The sequence below is a fragment of the Rhea americana genome, unplaced genomic scaffold (genome assembly GCF_003343005.1).
Source record: "Rhea americana isolate MKP2758 unplaced genomic scaffold, rheAme1 scaffold_11, whole genome shotgun sequence".
In the NCBI taxonomy this organism is placed as follows: Eukaryota; Metazoa; Chordata; class Aves; order Rheiformes; family Rheidae; genus Rhea; species Rhea americana.
Window position 1 is genome coordinate 8,653,639 of NW_028185150.1, and position 22,665 is coordinate 8,676,303.

The 22,665-nt window shown below is 35.7% G+C and overlaps 1 protein-coding gene across 2 annotated transcripts in view; it reads right to left on the reverse strand.

Annotated features, from left to right (window-relative positions):
* Positions 1–2,116: 2,116 nt before the first annotated feature.
* The window catches only part of GDA (guanine deaminase), a 31,237-nt gene continuing 10,688 nt past the window's right edge, over positions 2,117–22,665 (reverse strand). For both annotated transcript variants that reach the window (XM_085313681.1, XM_085313689.1), the window contains exons 4-14: positions 22,575–22,662; positions 22,080–22,185; positions 19,209–19,236; positions 17,666–17,773; positions 16,500–16,607; positions 14,257–14,354; positions 13,491–13,558; positions 12,939–13,085; positions 10,578–10,696; positions 9,464–9,491; positions 2,117–8,653 (exon numbers count right to left, since the gene is read on the reverse strand). In XM_085313681.1, the coding sequence (XP_085169807.1) occupies positions 8,583–8,653; positions 9,464–9,491; positions 10,578–10,696; positions 12,939–13,085; positions 13,491–13,558; positions 14,257–14,354; positions 16,500–16,607; positions 17,666–17,773; positions 19,209–19,236; positions 22,080–22,185; positions 22,575–22,662 (969 nt within the window). In that variant the 3' untranslated portion in view covers positions 2,117–8,582. The remainder of the gene's footprint in view (positions 8,654–9,463; positions 9,492–10,577; positions 10,697–12,938; positions 13,086–13,490; positions 13,559–14,256; positions 14,355–16,499; positions 16,608–17,665; positions 17,774–19,208; positions 19,237–22,079; positions 22,186–22,574; positions 22,663–22,665) is intronic.

Below are 22,665 nucleotides of genomic sequence, written 5' to 3' on the forward strand. Positions count from 1 at the left end.
GGAGCATTTATTTAAAGACAGTTTTGCACATACTCAAGTAGGCCTGTTTGAAGATTCTTCCTGAATTAATCTTTTTGAAAACAATATCAAAAGGAGTCATGAACAATGTCACAATATTTTCACAAGCTTACTTACGCAAATGCCTGTGTATGCATTTTGTGTATGTAAATCTTCAAAATAACCRTCTGAGCAATCTTGTACATTTTCACATACAAAAGCATTTATCCGAAGTTTTGTAATGTACACATTTGAAGAATTGTTTGTGTAAAATCTAAGGCCTGTAATCTGTACACACAAAAGGTGACAGTSAAAAACGGAATGTACAGATGTTCACATGTAAGCATGATCCACATACTGATCAGAAGACTGGTATTACTGAGAAGAATCTTACATAGTAAAACAACCTCAGTAAATCTAACAGTAAAACTTCACAAAGTTCTGTCTTTATAGTCCCATATTGTCCTATCATTTCCTTCTTCCTACCTCCTCAAAAATAAAAGCTCAGGGAACAATCTCTCTAGAAATGTAGCATACTATAATGAGAGTTAAGACTACCTGCAGCTGGCTGGAATTGACATTCTTTACCAAATATCAGAGGATTTGGGCTACTTACAGCTAAGAACTTAGGCCAGCTTGGTGGTAGGTTTTGATTTGTTTTAACCGGAGGCTGAGATCAGATTCTAGCTACCATTTTAATACTTCCAGATCCTAGGAAGCAAAACATCCTCTGTGTTTTAAAATGGTACCTTTAGAACAAAACATGAGAGGAAGAGGTGCTGCTGGTATTTTCATCTGGATTTTATGGGATTCCTTTAGGTAATTCCTAAAGCATAGTTTTAATCAGAATTAAAAGAATGCAGTCATAAACTCATTCCTCTGGAAGCAAGACAGCTAATTACAGAGGAAAAGCATAGGGCAAGGCTCTTTTTGCATTTTAACTGTGTTCTCTACTCGTAAGCTATAGACCTATTAAGCTAATTTATAAATAATTCAGAAGTTGATCCCAAACCAACAAGAGCCTTTGTATTCTTTTTAATAGCCATGGGAGGAGACCAATGAAAATTAGACTAGTAATGCACTCATGATTATTCAGTAGGGTTTTTTTTTAAGCTTACAAATTCTGTGTTCACTTGTGTACGCTGTGCCTGCATCTACTCACTGCAGTGAAACAGCTAACGGTAGCTTGAGATTTACTGACAACTTACTCAAAGGCTCTCAAATTTTCAGCCTGGCTTACATACCCTTTATAGCCTAACAACTGTGCTCACATCTGGAGTTTGTACTGTTTTAAATGGATAGGTCTTAGATAAAATTTTAACACAGTATTAGAGCAAAATGTTACAAAAGTGTTTCTTAGTGCTATTTTCCAAGATAAAATGTTAAGTAGCAGAATTCCTATGATGAACAGTTTAAATGAACCCTTCTACTAAGAACTGTAGYCTATAAAGGAGTTTTGTTTTATTTTTGCTCTTGTTTGCATAACTTCTGCTGATAAGTTTATTGATGAAAATACAAAACAACTTTATTTCATGTGCACATAATTTTGCATAATTTGGTAAAAACTTGCTCATAATTCTTAAAACCTCAGCATACAATTCCTCAGTGTGTAATTATGGTTCTCCTGTGGGAGTTTTTGTCTTAAGAAAATCCACTTCTAGTGTGTTTTAGAGTTGCTTAAATAGGGAACCTTTTCATGCCTAAACTTTGAAAAATTAAAAAGTGAAGAAAAACATACTAAAGGAGATGTGACTCTACATAGTGGCTGCCAAGCACAATAAGAAAGCAGTTCAAGATAGTCTACTTAAGCACAGAATAATAAAAATCTCACTGAAACAGCTGTTTTGATTTGTCACTCAGTAAATCTAGTAATAAAGTTACTTGAAATGCTGCAAGAATTTTGAATCTAGAGAAGGATCCCCTAACATAATGCCATACATATTAAGCAATGTTTACAAATCTCTGCAATGGCTGCACCCCCGTTCCCTTGGGAACAGGTAAGTTCTCTGCAGTTCTGACACTTTGGAGTCTGCTATGGTCTTCWCTGCACATCTTTGTTAGTCAGCTTGACATGTTTTTCCTCTCTCCTCCAAAGTCACACACAGAAAAAGATGAGAGCTGAAGTAAACACAGGCCTCTTTATTTTGTTTCAACAGTACATGAGTTCCCAGYTAGCACAATCAAAAACAAGCAGAAAAGAGCAAATCGCATATGCCATTATTCCAAATATATCATTCCTCTTTTAAAATATACATGAGTACAACAGGAAGGAGGAACTCCACAATGCAACTCCAGCTAGGTATTTTTCACAAAAGAAGGAACTAGACCCTATGCACCACAGCTGATAAGCAGACAACCAAGGACCAGGATCAATAAAGATCACTCTGGGGAGATGTCAGTTCTCCCTTGGGGAAAGAAGGTCCTCTCGAAGCAAGGGTTGATAGAGTTCCTGCCACAACCTTCCTCAGCTAAGGTGTATGTGCTGCTGCTTTTTGAAAGCTTCATCAGTAAAAGCCTTTAAAGGAATGTCTAACACTCAGAAGCCACAAGGTCAGGTAAGACAGGGAGGTTGAAGCCTTCAGTTGCTGCCAGCACTAGTCCCTTCCACTGACAGCTCATCTCCTGGGAGTTTTTGTATCTAAATGCACGTAGGARCACTTGGCCAAGCAAAGCCTTTGGTGACTTAAGTGCAGACAAAGACAAAACATTTTTATGTGCATGTCAACTATTCACAGTTTACGTCTTGATCTTGACTAAATTTAATTATTACCGGATAACTCAAGTCATTAAGTCATAATCACTGAGTGCAAAAGCTGTGCAAACACACTAGTGCCTTCTTGATGCAGACAAACCCTTTTAGTTGATGCATTAKGTAGATGAGTGTAAGATCCCCATATACGGGTATAAGATATATATAGCTATAAGAAAATTTAGGCTTATCTTTCTCCCAACTGTATTCATTCAGAATTATTTTCATATTAACATGAATGGTGTGAGAAATCAGTAACTAAAGCCAGAATTAAATCGAATACACAAGTCTGAATCCTGACTGGGGAGTCCAGGTAGGACTACTGCATTCACTTTTGCACAAGATGCTGACACTGCCAAAGCCAGAGSGAATCCCGTTGGTCAGAGCATGCTCTGATTCAATGAATTTTGCAAGAAAAAGCTACCACTGAAATTTCCAGGAAACTGCCCTCCCTCAGCCTTTCAAGGAAAACTAATTTTTCCTGTAATTTCAAACAACAGATGATGTCCTTTTAGTTGCCGTGTGTGTGTGTGTGTACATGTGCAGAGCCTTGCAGATGTCATTTGCTCTACCTTCTCTGTTGAGAGAAGCAGAAGCCCTTGCACTTACAGTATAAGCACTTAAAAAAAAMCTTCTGATCGAAGTTCTTAGTATCCAGATCAGTACTGGACATATGTTCATGTAATTTAAGAAGTGCTGTGTTCACTGCAGTATTCTGGAGTTCAGAATGATCTGCTTTTTGAAACAGCTTATTTTCAGGAACTCCAGTCACATTAGATATCTATGTTCTTGTGTAGGACTCAGTCATCGCTACACCACAAAAAACATGGCAAGAAAGGATATCATGCCTATGAACAACTGTTGCCCTTCAGAAATCTGTTCAGTTGGTGGACCTTGAATGACTTTGAAAAGGARTGGTGTCCGTGATTTAATGGAATGTTGCTTGAAAAAGTTTTCTTTTTCCTTTTTCATATGAGCTCCTCTGATCTAGCTTCTTTCTATTTAGCATTTTGTATTTTGCTGCCATCCTTCTCTCTCTCTCTCTTTTAATCTCTTTCCAGACTATTTTTTTCCAGGCCCTTCTCAAATTATCAAAATCCCTTGACTTTTTTGAAGTGTCATCTAGTTGTGCATCATCATTTTAAAGATGCATTGGCCACTACTACACACAGKGCTGCAGATAAGGCAGCACCAAGTCTAATACTAAAAACTATTCACCTTGTCATCTGTTATGGATTATTTCTGGAAATGCTTAAAACAACATTTTAAACACCTTGTCTGAGCAATGTTATTAATACCTTATTTTTAAAGCTGGGATACTCTTTGAAAAAACTCTTTATTTTTCAAAGTAACATATGTATTCTTGTTTAGGGTATAAACAAGACCCGTTATATTCTTGTTTGCTCAGTTTAACAGTAGAWGTTTTGCACGAACAATTTGGCTTTTGTTAATCTGCATTGCCTAACCATGATTAAAGTAAAACCTATCTCCTTTTTTTTTAATTAAAACATTCCTATTCATGTCAGCTTCCATAAAATCATATACTTTTCATCCATGAGTGTATAATCAGGCACAGACTTTTAAGTACGGTCATTTTAACATTTCTTCTTCTGGCAGAAATTCCACTTATAATAATGAGAATGTTCAGTACAGTGAACAAATTTTTCCCTATAAAACTTTCTGTTTGCAAAAAAAAMCACAGAATAAATACAAACATTAGGCCAAGGCAACATTTTAARGTGCAGAAATCCACTTGCCACACATGAATAATTCAAATAATGCTGCATAATGCACAGGCGATACTTAGTACCATTTCATTAATAATCAAAAACTAAAGTGACACAATGAGATCAACATATAAAAATAATTCATATAGATTCCATTTATAGTAAATAAATGCTGATCTGAACATAGAACACATTAAGTATATTGTACTAAGAAGTAAGCTTTCCAAACTACCTTTTTTTTTCCCTCTTTGTCTGAAAGGCGTGCTGACATTGAACACAGAAACATTAAAAAACAAAGATCCCATCCACAGTTTGGCAAGAGAACTAATGGGGATTGACATCTGGAAGCAGTTGGGTGTACATTTTTCCAGAGGTTTTATCTTACATTGGTATTTTGAGGGCCTGATGCTCAGCTAAAGTCAATGGTGCTATGTTGATTTATATTGACTGAAAATTAGCTCTATTTTTCTTTCTACTTACACTCATCTCCCCTTAGCATTTTTTCACATTTTTTTTGAGAAAAGAAAGAAGAGAAAAGGAGATTGCTTTGATTTGTCTTCTGCTAATCAGTTTTGTGCCAATGAGGATGGCAGAAAAGAGTAGAAGGCCTAGCCTCCATCAGCATTTTGATTTGAGGCAGTAGTGCTGTTTTGAAGTGAATTCCCCAATTATGCTTGCTTATTGAACATTAGTTCAGTTTGCAGAGTGGTTTTGATGCACAAGGATTTAGTTTCATTTGGAGAAAACTACACTGGAGGCTCAGATGCATGCCAAATGCACTCTAAGAGTCTGAACCAATTACTTGGCCTACTTCAAACCACATGTACAGTGGGGATATATATCCAGGGAATTGGACTAATGTAGTCAGAAGCTGTATGCAGTGTAGGCGTATGAGTTTCAGCACTAACTTCTTTCAYCTACTGATCCACTCCTACTGCACCAAATAGCTTGACAACAAGGATTAATAACTCCAAGTGGGATCCTCAGTGACTTTCCCAAAATTGTTTCTGAGAAGTCTGGTTACTATATCCTCTGTATGACAAAGGATCCCTTCGAACCTTAAAATTTTGGGCATAAGCCATCTTCCACAGAACCAGTCTGTGGGAGCACCTCAGAGGACCTCACTCTGGCATGACAGTATTGGTCCATCCATAAGAGGCTGCTGCTGAAATTACCTTCCAGTTTGTTTGTTATATGGCTACATTTATTYCTCCACTGGCTTCCTCTCACATCAAATTCAGACTTATTTTTCTGAAGCACTAAACACCTCAGTGTTTAGTGTGATGCTATTCAACTTAGCCCTTGCTTGGCCCTTTCTTGGGCACTGCATGATGACGTGCAAAGTACATGGTACTAYCTGCAGGCAGAGCTACTCCTCGATCTGAGATTCTTGTAAAGTTGATTCTCCAGTTCTAAGTCTGGGTAATGATCAAATACTAGTAAAAGTCAAATYAGATACCTAAGTTCTTACCTTGTGCCTGAATTTAATGAGACTCAAACTGCTCGTTAACACAGTCAATATTCAAATACCAAATTMTTTGGCAGTAGTTATCCTAGGGAGTCCCTTTGTAACCTGGTCAGCATGAGGTAGTGTTAAGCTTGTTAAAGTCTTTTTTACATTCCCAGTTTGCAAAAAAGCAATCCTTMCCTCTTCCCAAATCTTTTTCAGAGAGCTGAATCCCATTCTTAATTACAAAAAAGCAGGAAAGCAATAAAAATCAGGCATAATTTGGACTATAACTAAAATAAAAGTGTTGATTTAATTCATAACTCTGGAAGCAAAGAAGTGTGGCACAATCATATAGAGCACACAAGGCTGTGTAATCTTTCTCCATCACAGAATACATTCCTGCAGGAAAGCCAAAGCTGAAAACTACACAACTTCCTAGTAGTTTCAAACAGTAACTGGGAGGATTGAAACACGTGTCTCACAGATCCTTGGTTTCAGAATCTGAAATACAGTCCCTTAAATCCATGTCARAAATGGTGAGGAAAAAAGCTCCCTGAATCAAGGAACAAAGTTAAAGAACTGAAGAGCATATTTGCCGAGAAGTTTTGTTGCTTGGAGAAGACTGGGATGTATGAAAACCAAAATTGTTAGGAAAAGCACTTTGACTGAATATGAAAAACCTTAACTCCCAAGATCTTAGGAATGATTAAATGTAATGGATACTAAGACTATACTAGAGCACACACATATGTCACAGTGCAGTGACATGAGAAGAGACCCGAGCTAGCGCTAAACAAGAAAGCAGTGTTGCCGCATTAGAGTGGTGTTTGCAAGCCAGAATACCGTGGTCCTCAGTAGGGTCACTCAACTTCAGCAAAACACCACACTAGACAGGCTATTCTGCCTTTAGCGAATAAGCTGGCCTGAACACTTCTGCATGGTTCTATACTGTCCCATGTAGGCCCAGCGTTAACTGCACATAAGCTCTGAAATGCTTTTAAAATCAAATCAAGTTTTTTACTGATATTGGGCCAAGCATCCCCTGGAAAGTAAACATGGAGGGAAACTTTCATGCAGTCACCTCCCCCGTACTGTGAACATACGGAAGTCTTGCACCTTTACACTGTCAGGCAGAGAGGTAAAAGTGTGAAACAAAGTTCAATGCAATCAATGGAATTWGAAGCAGGCCTCATACTCAATAAATGATTACAGCAGCTCTGTACAACATGGTCTCTATTGGAACTGATATTCAAGCCTATACCCTTTGTGTTGCAAAAACAGTAATAATGCAATAGAAAGCAACTTCCCAACTAACCCTGCAATAAAAAAAAGGCTCAGATAAAAAATAGGGAAGTATGTTTTCTTAAGAACGGAAGTCAGACAGACTTATAAAATAAAAATGACATGTTTTTTTCTTTTTACCTAGAATYGTACACAGCTGTAATTATGACTCCTTCAGTGCTGAGAAACACAGAAGAGTACTTTAAAGCTGAGCTGCTGCTTTCTCTAATAAGAAATTCTACCTCAAGTAAAAAGTGGTAGCAACCAGAGACAATCCATTTCTAGTGATTCTTTTTTAATCCACTCATTTCTCTTACAGWGAGGTTAAGGGACAGGAGGTTCCTGCAGAACCCTCCCAAGTTCTTTTGCTCCTAACGAAAGGAATAGTTGGGAGCAAAAGAACTTGGAAGGGTTTTGCAGGAGGTTAAACTAGATGAAGCTTTCCCTCTAGCCTAAAAATAAACTCTATTCATTTATTTACCACAGACTAGCCCACACAGATGCCTTAGTGCTTGCTTCTGATTTAACACAAGTTTCATTCAGCTGTCACTCCACCAAAGGTAATTCAGTTGCACTGGTACAAAAATGGTGCAAGATCGAATTGATTGCTTCTRGACTTAAGAACAAAAATGGGGAGATACAGAGTTTCAATTGATAGAATCACAGAACAATACAGCCCTTTGGCTCTCCCCACCTCAGCCTGTTTGACCAATCACGCATTTTTTAGATGGCTCATCCACCASTTCTCTTCCATCTGAATACTAATGACAAATCTTAACTCTTTGAGAACAAGCACTCTTACTTATTTAAAAATACATACTTCTTATTTTATTTCTACTAAAAAATAATGTTTTGAATGAAATCATTATTTTAAAAATTAAGCAYCTAATGGAAAATGAAAAATGTTTTAAATGCCCCAAAATGCCACAAAGTTATATTATCAATAATATTAAGGAAATTGCACTATTTCATGACATTCAGTATTTGCAAAATAGATTTACTAGTAGTGGGTTGTTTGKTTTTTTTGAAATTAAAACGCTTAAGAGACAAGGAAAGTTTCATTGACCATCTTAATATTTCCTACACTACTATTAAGAGGAACASCAGTTGCCCTACTTAATGAAGATAACTACCAAATCTCTTATCAGTGCATACATGCTATTTTCACAGAGAAATTAAAATGCCCTTTTCCTCTTACAACTGTGACAGTTTTTTGGTAAAATAATTCTTTAAAGGTCAAACAAATTTTCTGACATTTCACGTTTCAAAACTTGCAAACAAAAAATTGAAGTCCCATTCCTGATCAGTGTGTTTAACCAATCTTTTCCAAATCAAATGTAGAATGATCAGCAGAATGCTTTGCAAAAGGGAAATGGATTTATACTGAGCTTGAAAAAGGAACCACTTGCCTTCCAGACACATACACTTCAGAAATATTCCGATCATCACCTGAAATAACAGAAAAGAGAAAGAAATTTGCACATAAATCTATGYACCAATCTAGTTACTGAAAATGATGCAGTCCTCGAGTTTTGCAGTAAATCATTTTCATTGACTGTTTCCTATGACTGAGAAACTTTATTTGGAGAGGGACAGTCAAGGCTACCATAAAGATCAATGGATATTAAAGTATGCATGCTTTTATTTTTAAGAAATAAAAAAGGGTCTGCATTCAGCTTTTGCAATAATGTCATGGATTTTCTATATATTTATAAGATTTAAAACCTGAAATTACATCTGTATAGAAAATGCATTGCAGCACAGAGCTATCTGAGCTAACTGAAGTACCACCCACTGGTAAAAGTGTGTTAGGACATTGCTTTGCCTGAGCTAACTTCTCAAAAAAAATCAAAAGTCTAAGTAGAGAACCACASAGATGTGGCCAGAGCCAACTCCAAAATCTCTGTGTAGCACTATGATGTGCACCGTACCTCTTGGTCCAGACAATGTCCTATAAAGAATACCTAATCTCTTAAAGAGTTTTTTTTAAGGCTTTTTTGTTTGGGAGTTAAAAAAAAATACAACATCAATTGATCTGCAAAAGTACTTTGTTCTGAAAATAAATCCGACGGTTAAACTTAGTGCATCTGATAATGTTAAATTGAGTATTTTACTAGGTCCCAAAGGACAAAAGTTGCACTACTTAATACTTACTCAATATTTATAAATAAATGTAAAGTAATCTCCATACCAACTTTGAAGATTTTTGATATATGAAACCAAAAGAGAATTTCTTGTGGGGTGAGGATCAAAACATACCTAGATACAAGAACTTCTGGAGGATATCCTGAAAAAAAAAGTTGGAGAAACCCAAATTCAGAAAGCAGTATCTGCTATCCCAAATCAATTACTTAAAGTGTGAAATAGTTGGTAAAAATAATTTTCCTAAATATGCTTARTAACTGTAAAATCAAAAGTTAATTTGCATGTTTTCCAATAATTACTTTTCAGTAAGGAAGCTATATGTCTCAGGATGAAAATGTGTACAGCTTTGACAGTAGTTAAACAAATATATGCCTACAACATAATACTTCCCTCTTTCATTTTTAGAGCTCTCAAATGCATTTATTGCTATTAAAAATAACACAAAGCTGTATGTATTTTTACAGTCCTAAGAACTACTAACTTGGCTAAAAAGATTTGACTGATCCTGATTTTTTTTTTCTCCAGAATGATTTGATTTAGGAAAAACATTTGCAATTCAAAGGGCTTAATCTAACCCAGATTACTGTGACTGAATGAGGTTAAGGAACAATTACCTAATCAGTTATGCCAGCATTTCTAAGAGAATGACGGCCTTCACAATAGAGGCAGCAATAGACAGTCTGACCACACTAGTAAATTCAAATAACTGTCSTTCCTTACCCTTTGCAGTCATAGAGAGGTTTTGTTTGAGAAGATGTCCTTACTGCATAATACCAATAGTGATTATATATTCACATAAAAGCTGTGCTTTTAATTCAAATTAGCTATCTTGAGTTTTTGTTTCAATTTGCAATAGCAGCGAGGTCAGCGCAACCTGGACTTTGACTGGGAACAGGTTCTTCAGTCTGAATTCAAAATGTTAACTGAAACTAAATTGTTCTTTCTTGACTGCTATTTAGCTGACTCCAGTTGCCAACTCGAGCTAATAAAACATACATTAAAATGTTGTATGCATTTTTGCTCACAGACAAGTAAGACCGTCATTGTGGCTAACACAATTCTTACAATAGTACTGTACTTCTTGGGTTGCAATACAGACAGCAGTAGTGGAATACACTTGATTCCTGACACTAGGATAACCCTGAAGAGAAGGTAATAACTCTGGTTGTATCACAGCCCTTTACTACAGTATTTTCAGTAATTTGATCACTGATCCTGTTCAGATTACCTCAAAAGCATCAGCAGAAAACAAGTCAAAAGGACTGTCTGAAGCCTTTGTGTTGATTAGCAGTGCATCAAATTCTTTGCCAACCTCAAAGTTTCCAATCACATCTTCCAGTCCTAGAACTGAGAATCAAAATAAGCTCACAAACAGGTCTTCAACACAAACCTCTTTCCAGGTGCCATGGAAGCATCTGGCAATTTGAGATGTTCATAAGAAAAGCTAAAGAGTTTAGATTGTAACATGGAAAAGCCTGAAAATAATTATAACAGTGACTATGCTGCCATATGTGTGCTTTATCAACTTTTCAGTAAAAACATATATCTGTTGGTGAAATGATGAAGGGCACCTGCTAAAAGTAAGAGAAATCTGAATAACTTTTTACTTTTGTTCTTTGAAAGTTCTCCCTTAGTTTTGTGCCATGTGCAGCTCTGATGCATCAACTACTAACTTTTTAAAGACTAATAATAGCTTCCATTGCAAAATCTTTAAAGTTCCAAAAGGGCCACTGAAWCGTAGTTAGATCAATAATAAGGTATATAATAATGCTCACCTTCCTAAGGTAAGGCTACACTTAGGTTGCTTAAGCAACCTTGACAGTTTCCACAGTAACACATAATAATGTAACAATAATAAATAAGGTATGTTTATTCTTATTTGAGAGTTTAATTAAGGGTAATTAGTMAGAAAAAAACAATATGATGAAATAAAAAATCATCTCCAAATCTGAAGCTCCCATATCCAGCTGTAAGGCTTGTCTTACGGTGTAAAACTCTATTATTTAGCTCTACTATTTCAGACTTCATCATGACCTCTAGATGTCAGGTCCACAAACACTGGAAATCTACAATTTCTCCATAAATAAATCCTTCAAAGTACTTGGAGCATCTAAAGAGATGCCTCTCCATCGCCTTTGAAATGACTCAGGATATTTTTACATTGTACAAAGTATCTGAACATGGAATCAGTATCTCCAATGTTCAGAAATTAAATTAGGTTATCAAATAATAATATAATTTGTTCATTTGTTTTTAGATTGCACCTGCCTAGCAACTGAACTTCAGTCTTTAATGAATTTTCTGGGTGACAGGATAAAGATATTTAAACTCCTCATAATGGGTGAAATACTAGCTCTTACTGCTTAGAAGCTTCAGCTGAAATGATCTCATTCTTTTGGGTTGTGAGTAGAATGCAGTTTTTAGATTAAACACAAGAGGGTGACAAGTGTTTAGGAGTCTCAAAGGAAATTATTCCMACAAAATTCTGTTACATTTAAATTTCTCAAAACTGCACTTGTCTAGGCTATTGGAAGAGTATACTAGTAATTTATATTCTACCTCCTTTCTGAAAGTAATTCAGTAAGGATAAAATACTTCAAAAATCAATATATAAAATAAATACACAGTAGTACTGAAAACTCCAGAACCCAGACAAAAGCAACACAAGAGTTAGGGAGAGGAAGTAGTCACAYGTGAGTTTGAGATTTTGAAGTTTTCCTTTTTACATCTGAATTTACTTACTCTCATGTTTGATTAGCAYAGTATTTATTCTGGGAAACAGATCTCTGTTTTTGGAATGGAATTTTTAGTTTCCATTACCTGTGCTTTCGACAACAACAAAAAAGTTAAACTGAAAAGGCTTAGGATCAGTTCTTTAATAGGTAGCRGCCACYTTTCTGCTAACTGAAATAATTATAMATTTTTATCTGTGTGTGGATTGGCTTTCTGCAAAATCATACAAATTCCAATAAAACTTTGCTAATTGTACAAAAATTGAGTATTTGTGAATACTGATCATGACAAAATATGTTAGTGAATCAGATACGATGACTGTATTCTGTAGATGCAACTGCATCTTAAATAATCATGATGCATACGCTGTTTAAACGTTATGCTTTTGTCTGAGGAGTGACTTGCATCATATTTTGCTCTGCTGGAAAGACATTGACAAGCCTCCTCACCAATGGCTCAAAAGAAAAAACAAATTAAGCAGCAGATGACAAATAYGATGCATAATTTTATAGTAACTGCACAGCTTTTCTTTAACTGTTGGTTGTTGACAAAACAAAATCTTTCCAATTGGTGTGATAAGCATAAAACCACCAGGGACTAAAGAGCCCTGAAACATAAAGCCCTAAAAATCATTAAGATTCTATTATTAACTTGTCAATGTTAACATGAATGCTTTTCTAAAATCAGTCCGGTATTGTTGAGAGATTGAAAGAAATCTCTAACTAGCACATATATTATTAGACTTAAATCTGTGAGTTCAGCCATCTTTAAAGACAATATAAAAAAGATAGACAAGGACACAGTATGAAAAAGAGCTGTAGTTCTCTATGTACATTCTTGAGAAACTTCTTCTTACCTTGGCTTCCTCCTAGAGTTGCTAATCGAAAAGCTTCTTTAAGAGTTAGTCCTGTTTTGTTTACTTTATTAACTTGAAGGGCATTAGATGCAATCATTGTGTTCCTGATAGCATCAAGCATGGAAGCTGAATATCCACCAGCAACATCTAGAAGAGATCAGAATAAGTTTTTGGAATAATTCTCTGATTCAAGGTATTATGAGCATCAGTTAAATGTTACAAAGAGGCAAATGCAGTAAACATGAAAAGTTTTATTGCTAAGCACTGTCTTTCAACATATAATTCCTAATAAAGGTGCTCTTACATACAAGATCATGTAAACAGAAAGGCAATTTAGCATAACAAACTTGAAAATTTGCAGTTTAGGCTTCTTCACTTACACTTGTATTTTTTAACATTTTTGATCTGTGCTAGATTTGAAGTAGAAAAAAAAAAAAAAAAAATCAGGTCCATGGGTTCGAATCATGCTGACTTTAAAATACAAACAGGTGGTATGTTCTTGTATCTTCCAATGGTTTCTGAAATAGATAAATTCTACAGTAAACTACAAACCTGTCCCAAGGCCAAGCTTCACATTGTGTTTCAGAACCTTCTGTACATTCAAGATACCACTGCGCAACCTGGATTGGAATAAGAAACATATCTTGTATGATATATACAGTGGAAAGTTTATTCCTACAATTCAGTAAGAACACGGCTTTAGAGCAGCTCTCAGAACACGTGACACATTAGGCAACAATGATGCAGCATTTCTGTTCATAAACCTGAACTATGTTTCCTAATCACTGAAAGTAAAGCAAAATTTCGTAATAGAATTTTCCCACAGTTTAATAGTAATCTGCTGAAAAACAGGCCTTAATATATTACATGTGTTGTAAAGTACACTYCAGGAGATGAGAATTCATTTCATGAATCTTTAAAGCTTTAAGTCATTGCTAAAATACATTTATTTTGTTAAAGGCAAAACCACTGCTAAAGTTTAGAACACTATCTTGGTTGGCCTCATGCTTGCCTAAGAGCTTCCTTTAAATGGATCCAGTTGTGTCATAAGACTACAAGAATTCAAAAAAACATATATATACTTTTAGGGGGAAGGGAGACAACTAGAATCTGTAATGGATGGAGAAGTCATAAGAAACTAAAGTTTAGAGAAAGAAATATTTCTATGCAAAGATCTTTAGTCAGTCTAAAGCATGCAGAAGTGGAACATGAATAGTCATTCTCAATTCAACACGTCAGGCTGCTTTGGTGGCTTGAGGGTACTATTTAAATAACAGCTTTATCCAACAGTAAACCATTAATTTTTAAAAAAACTTACGAAAAATTAGAATTGGGGCAATGTGAAATTGCAGATCCACGAAGGCTAAAAAGTTTCAGTTCTTCTTCAGAAAGATGACAGGCATGGGCCATCACTGTCTAACGAGAAAGAGAATCACTGATTTTACTCAACACTGGATTTAYTTCAGTGCTTGTGACTTTTTGCTACATTGCTTTGAATAGCCCAAAGGGTACCTGTTACCATCAAGAGAAACAAATGTAGTAACAATCTCTTGAAATCAGCTGGGAAGAAACTATCATTAACTTCAGTAAGCCTTAAATCAGACTTTAAGAGACAGATCRTTCTCCTTGCATTTTTTTCATTTCTTTATACAAAAAGATAAGATGCTAACTCTTGCCCTGACTGTAACTATCACACAAGAGCTGCAAGGAACAAGAGCACGAATTCSCCAGCTGACATAGCACTGTAGTAACCTTATGATGTGTATTTTATATGGCTACTATGTAGATCAAGTATTGGGGCTAGGAACATATCAGGCACAATGGAAGATGTATACACTCTCAGCTTTTTTCCTATGGTCTCTCTGAAGTTYTGCACTATGTAGATCTCATCTGGAATATTCTCTGATTAATGTAAGTTAATTTGTTATGGAAATGATTAACAACTTTTCCTTCTTAGCTTACACGGTTGATTTTAAGGATAAATTCACAAGCAGTATGCACAAAACATAGGAGAATAAGATAGTATCATTTAAAAGGACATAAACTAATGACAAATCTACTTTAAAGGGACATACACTAATGACAAATCTACTTTGAATTACCTAATATGCCAAATGTATACTCAGAGAGAAGGATGTGACAGGTAAAGAGCTCTAATAGGCCTTGCAATCTGGTGATAGAAATCAAAAATGCACAAACATTATTCTCACTGAACATCCCCCGATGATGCCATAACATTGCCCTCTCTTAAGCTTAAATGCAACTGAAAAACCCATGATAGTAGTCACACTTTAAGGTAAGCACATATATTTGTTATCTGTTGAACCAGATCTCTGTAGATCTCTGTTTTTTAAAAGGAAGTATTTCAGCATTAAAACATATTTCAACATTAAAAACATTTAATTTRATGTCTTAGGTTTTGGGAAGAGAAGGGAGGAGTCCTGTTTGTTATGTTCATCTTCAAAACAATCCTTTCTCAAAGCAAGGAGTCTGGCATCAGAAAGCACTAGTAACCTTGATTTTTAGTGATAATTTCTAGTGCTATAAAAGTGATATAAAAGTTTGACAGAATTGGGACCAGTATTTAGCAGCTCTGGTGTTCTTTCCACTATATTTATGCAACAACTTAGCATGCACAATACTGTGCAAGAAAGCAAAAGCTAGTATCATGTACATACTTAAGTAGTCCGTATTGACTTCTCAAGCAAAAAGGACTATAAGTATATACTTTACAGCAGTAGATTTTCAAAAGCAGAAATGAGCATTCAGTATCTAATTCTCATGGAGCTTTCAGCTGTCCTTTGTGCCTCTGAAAATTCTCTCYTAAAATTTTAAATCAGTTTAACCGCTTAAGCAATCCAACTGTAGTTAGYTGGTTATAAAGTCTGTCTTGCATGAGCTTTCTGATATCAAATAAGGTGAGAGCTCACACTCCAACCTCTACTTAAGTGTGGGCAGGTGGAAGATCTGCCTGCTTTTATCTTGCCAGCTTAAAACTTTAGTGAATTTCAATTTGTGAGGCCACTATGCCTCTATCAATATTTGGTAAAATCAGCTAATGAGATCGGAATGTTTGGGGGTAGCAGAAACAGTCGGCTGTCTGTCACATACAGAATACATTAGAACAAGTCATTTTTTCCATAGAAAACATCTGAAAAAGTTGGTCCTGTCATAATGTACATTCAGGCATTAACAACATGCAGGAACATTGTAATGTAAGGTCAGCTGGGTATTTCTCAAGAATTACCAGCTGCAGCATTACCAGCTTTACCTAACCTCCCTCTCATTCTATTTGGAGTCCTTCGAAACTGGATCAGAGAGCATCAAATGTCTTCATCGCTCATCTTTTCTAAAATGCTTAGGGAAATCACAGACATTCTAAAACTGCAATACCTTTCCAATATCTGACCAATACCTGTGTAATCAAGAACGTAAGTGTGATTTCTTCCCACTAGATGTCACTATGCCTCCTGACCTAGACAGAATATACTTCTCCGGCAACTACAATTCACCAACATATTCTCTACATGGATAAAGCTGTGGAAGGTTCCAGGCAATTACCTTGCTGGTAAGCAGTCTGTTTCTATCATACACATCCGTGTAATGCTGATAGGCAGGAAACTGGCTCTGCACAAGCAAGAGTTCTTCTTCATTCTCACTTATGTGACTCTGCAACAGYAAAATAAACAGTGATGAATATCCGCTTTATATAACAATAAACCTGACATTACAACCTTCTGACCAATTTACTGGTTCTAAAGGCATTAGTCTTTATTAAAGCTATTGTTAGATCCAGTCCTTGAATGTTTCTACTTTTATCAGAGAGATCTGTAGGATCCAGAGGAGCAGCCATTTTATTCCCTGAAAGCTGATATGGAAAGGAATGCTTGGACAGTCTATCCCAGTATTATGGTGACATAAAGACCCACTTGCTACTTGGCAAATGTTAAAATAATAAATAAATAAATAAATACATACAACTGCAAGACAAAAGATGCCAGCCTACCAAAGCGTGCGCCCTTCGATCAAGGCAACATAAAAGGTAACTGCTCCACATATCTTTACATAGGCTGAATAGTTCCTGGTATCAGCTAAAAATCTGGCTTATCCKGTGCTGTCATTGAAGCATGTACTTCCTGTATTTTGAAAATGCCCTGCCTTCTAATGATAAATAATCCTAATGTAGGGTAGGTTTAGTACAGTATATACCTAGAACTGTGCCACCAAAAAAGAGATTTATCAAAATTTTAACCTACCTATAAGCTTTTAACCAAAGAAATTTTATCACACAGTAAATCCCACATCTATGTTGACAATGTTAAATATGATACAAAAATACCCAATTCTTTATCTACTGAAATCTGCTTTATGCAGAATCAGCAGGAGGCAGGAAGACAGYGGTAATGGTGATAGGCTTGGAATAGGGGAGAAAAACCTTTAGCAACCTAAAGGTTGCTCTAACCTCCAATATTTGCTGTTGGTCTCCTAGTAACCACATGTTTGGATTGCTGAAATGTGCAGCCTTCCAGCTACAAGCTGTCTCATTCCCTGTGCAGGTCACAGTGATCTGGTAGAGGACCACTAATAATTTCAGAGGAATTTAAAAGACAGAAATTTAAAAGTTAAGAATGTAGCTTAACTGTTTTGCCAAAATTATGAAAACTGCCTGGTCTGTGTGCTTTTTATGCACGCAGCATGTAAATTATATTCAGAAATTCAGAATTTACCTGTACATGGAGATCGTGAGCCTGTGCTAAATTGCCGAGTGCACACAGCAAATCCTCTGTGCAGGAAGGGCCAAAGCGAGGAGTTACTATGGGCTGCACCCTTGGATACTGAAAATATCAAAAAGACATGCTTGAGATTGCACATACGTATTGGTAACCATAATAAAGGACAGAATGAATGGCAAACATTTACATAACAATTAGATTTTGTCTGTATGTATGTTCCTTGCTGCAACCTTTGCTGACATGAATAAATAAACTCTACAGTCATTTTCTGACTTTTATGAGAAACTTCATCATATGAATAGAGAATCAAAGTTTTTTACTAAAATTATTAAAATTGTTTTCAGAAAAGAAGCTTTTTTATGAGAACTCTTCTCTTAATTCACTGAGGTTTCACCTGACTTCAACAGAAGCACTGAATGCTTTCTCATTTCATCTTTGCTGATGAAATCAAGTAGGCATTAAGAGAGATGAAACAGATGAATGAACTCTTTTTTCCTGAGTCCTGCTTCCATGAGCCTCAAAGAAAGAGTCCACAAGGAGAGGAAATGATGCAAAACTGCATATTCTGTAAAAACAAAAAGCCCTTTCCTTGCTTGATCTTCTCCACCCTTGATAACAACGATCTGTCCTTACACTCCACAGAAAGGAAGATTAGGGATAGGCCCAGATACGCTACACAACTAGAAAACAGTGGGAAAGATACTGAGACTAGAGCTGCAGTCATTTACTTTACACTTTGCACTTTTGGATTAAGGTTTCCATTAAAAAATAGACAATTGCATTATTCCACGCTCACACAGAGGCTATACTTCTCATCACTGTGTATCTGGCACTACTAGAAGAAAGTATGTGATAACTTGGTTCGTAGTTTCTTATTCCACCTCCTAGATACAGGATTTCAGGATATTACTCCACTAATTACTCCAATTTAGGCACTAGACTTTAGGCTTTTACTCTTGAAAACCTTGAGATAAAATGTTAACAAATTAAGCCACCGAAAACAAAGGCTGATGAGAAAAGAATCCCTACTTTTAATATAGGAGTGTTAGTATAGGAGTGTCAACCTGTAGCTGTAGAATTTCTTTAGAAACATACTTGAATGCATGGGCTGACCCAAAATACTTATTTGGTAATGAATTAGTAACTGAATTGTAAAGACATCTTTCTGCTGGTGAATAGACGTTCTTTTATTAGTGTATTTAGATATACCGCAGAGTGATGTATTGACTTCCACCTTTCTTTAATAGAAAACTGTCCTTCGTAGGAAGCTGAGTACTTTAAAGTGAATAAAGACTATTCATAGAACATTGTTCTGCTGTTCTCTAACTGCACAAAACTGAATTTATACGGCTACAAGACCATTTCTCCACAACCTGGCTAGCAGAAGTTTGTGCAGACTGAGAACTGCTCTTAGAAAGGCTTATTTTTATTGATTTGTCACTGAGACAATAGAGCTTGTCAGTGGGATTGCTGATTCCATATATCCACATGGCATTTTCTGAACACAGAAGTGAATATAAAGGAAAACTCTACTTACTTTCTTCTCCAGTAACTCTTTAACAAATCTGAAAACAGATAGAAAAAAAAAATGTTATAATTGTCACCTATGTTATAAATTAAGAAAAATATAGAAAATATTTACTTAGGCATTTTATTAAGTATTTTGACATTCATCAATCTTATACAGAAAGCTGGGCCAGATTCTCAGATAAAATAAAAATATAAAATACAGTTAAGTTAGCATAACTGCATTAAATTATGCCAATTGTGAATTTGGCCCTAAATATGCAGRTTTTTTTTATTTGTAATAATTAATCTTACAGATGTGGTAACTACTCTGAGTTCTCAGCGGAAACCAAATACATGTTATATTAAAATCACTGAAATAACTGTTTGCTACAGCAGCAACATTAATGAAAAACACTTTATCTGTACATTAATTTAAATCACAGCATTAAACATATTCTGTCATTTAAAGTCCTATTTTTAAAAGATGCTGAAATATTTCATACCTCCTATACAGTAGTTGCATACACTGAGATTTAAACTTATACGTATCTACTCCTCATTTACCTAAAGGATCGCTGATTTTCTAGAAGTGCTTTTATTAATGTTAGTACATAAACTATCTACCTCATGGAAAGTACAGTAGAGTTTCACATACTTTGTTAAATAAAAGAAGCTACCCCAGAGACTCTCTACAAAAACTCTCAGTCAATATGGGTAATATAGACAAGCAAACAAAACTTTCTCTGACTTTGAAGAGAAGCAATGTCCTAAAAACTTGTATGTGCCATGTATATGAAGAACTCTCAAAAYCTAGCATGAGAAGGCCTCTGGACAAGATTTCTGTGATTTTTTTTTTTTTTTTATGTCACAGTTTATTTTAAAAAACGTAATTTTGGTCATAACAAACATTGGATCAAGTACTGATCATTATTAAATAACTTCAAGTGGAAAGAAACTAATGCTAGATTCACAATATTGAAGCTGGTACCAGATCACCTGCTGGAAATGAGAGACCTAAGTTCAATTTCTGCCTATGACCAATGGAATTTGAACCCACCATTGCCTAACTTTGAAAGTCAAAAGGCAATGTAAATTAGGTTTCTGCTTAACTGTCTCTCAATGATTCACCTGATACAGTAATTAGTTCTGTTCACTGGAACAGAAACTAGAACATAAGTATTGCTCTCTCAGATGATAATCCAGAACCTCAAACTGGTTATTTTCATTCTTCTTCTCATTCATTACAAGTATCAGCACTGTTTTGAAACTGGAAGACCTAGCTCAATACATCCATATAAATGCAAGGTGTACACTCTACACCTTGTTAGTTCATACACTACTCTAAAAAGAAGGATGCTCAGATTTAAACCACTGCTGTCTGTAAGAACAGATTTGAACGTGGATCTTCCTCTTTCCAGATGACTGCTAATATAAGCAGGATATAATGTATTTTAGATTACAATTATCTAACTTAATATCATCCTCTCAAAAGAGGGGTAGATTCAAATTCTTAACCTGAATTTAGATTAAATATACAGAATACTTGAAATTGTATACTATCTCCATACATAAAATACAAATATTTCCATAGGCTGACTATGAAGCACTGAAATCAGTGTATCAATTTGCAGACACTGTGTTAGATCACATCTCTTAGGTTCTTAAAGAAAAAGAAAAAAGTGCCCCTCTTAAGGAAAAGGAAGAGCTTTTTCATTCTTCAGCAATGTATTGGCAAGATTCAGACACGATGGAAGTGAATTGTCCCGCCTACATGCACAGCTCTCTTCTCTATGATAGCCGCAGAGCACCCGTTGCACATTCTCCTTCAAAGCTCTGGGACACTTGTTAACATACTCACAAGAGAATGGAGTTGCAACACAAGACTAATATTTAAAGGAAAGCTATTCAGATCATTCTGAAGCTTTTAAAAAATCAGAACTAGAAATTCTGACACCTTCAGGACAATTCAGCAGGACTCACTGTATTAAGAAAAAAATAGCTTTTAGGCAAAGGGAAAACAAAAGTTAGCAAAATATAAACAATTTAAAATGTTTTAAAAATAGCAGTAAAAATAAATGCCATTAATTCACAACACTTTCCAACTTTAATACTGGCATTCTTCTCGTATAACTTGCAAACATAAGGTAACTATTTCACATAGGTATCAGTAATATAAATATCTGGTGGCATGTATTTACTTTTTGAGCACAATAGCTGAAATACTTAAATAAATATGTAAATATTCCCATGAGCAAATTTATATTTCTGTCTAAGCATCTTCCAAGCACAGACAAGAAAGATGAGGTCTAAGACAGCAGGCTTCCATATCCTAATCTTGGCCTTCACCTCTGACCTGCAATAAACCCACAAGGTACATTGTCTCGATTTGGTTTTCTTTCATTCACTTAGTTGCAAATTACAGTAATCGTACTGTACTGTAAAATTAGCGTTATGCTAGAGGAAGAAAGAACTGGAGTTTGTTTAAAATGGGGTATACAAAAGATGGCTCCTACAACTTGAATAAAACCTTAACTGGGGGAGGAAATAGCTCAGTCATTAATGGGGGCAAAGGAGCTGTTCCCCCATATCAGGTCACATAGCTTCTACAAACAGAGCTGTGAAGGTAAAAGGGGAGGCCAGAACATACACATATTCTTTCTAATGTCTAGAACTGAAGCTTCCTTAATCCTTGTGAAGAGCTAGAGAGAAACTGCATGTGCTGTGCAGCAGCTGGGTAGGTATGAATTGCCAGAACCATAGGAAACAATGCTTTAAGAACAAAAAGTAAAGTTCCTAATACATTTAGGCCTGCAAATTCCCAACCAGCTTCATATTCACTTTGCAGAAGTATTAAAATGTCTTACTGCTGAAGGCTGTGCTACCAAATTAATCATCTTACCTTTCTGTCTCTTGGATAGATTCAGCAGTAGTCTCTTTGTATTGTGGAACACTGTCATTCATATCCATACAGACTTTGCCAACAAATGCTCGTTGACCAAATTTATCTGTTGAGATTTTTAAGAAAATAAAACTCATCCTCATTCTCTACAAAAACTCCTGACACAGCCAGTATTGAAATCAAAGTAGCAAATTCTACCCCACCAAGACAGCTTCATTTAAGAATGAACAGAATTTACACYTTTTTCTTCATCTTTAAGTTGGGACCATTCATGAGACTTCCAGAGCCAAAAAGGAAAGAAAAGAGAAAAATAGATAAATGAATGATAAATCCAGTAACTGGACCGGATTTCGGGGACATGGTGTGAGAGAGACAACAAATAAAAAGAATGAATAGAGGGACAAATCCTTAGCTAATCTAAAATGGCAAAGATCTGCTGGCTTCAACTAGCGTCGTCCATACAACATCCTTCAAAACTCATTCTTGTAGTCTTACCTATAATTTCAGCTAGGAGAAGAGAAGTATCTGTGTAAATTGTTGCAAAGTAGCAAGCTGTAGTTGTGCCATTCTTCAGAGTTCGTCTCTA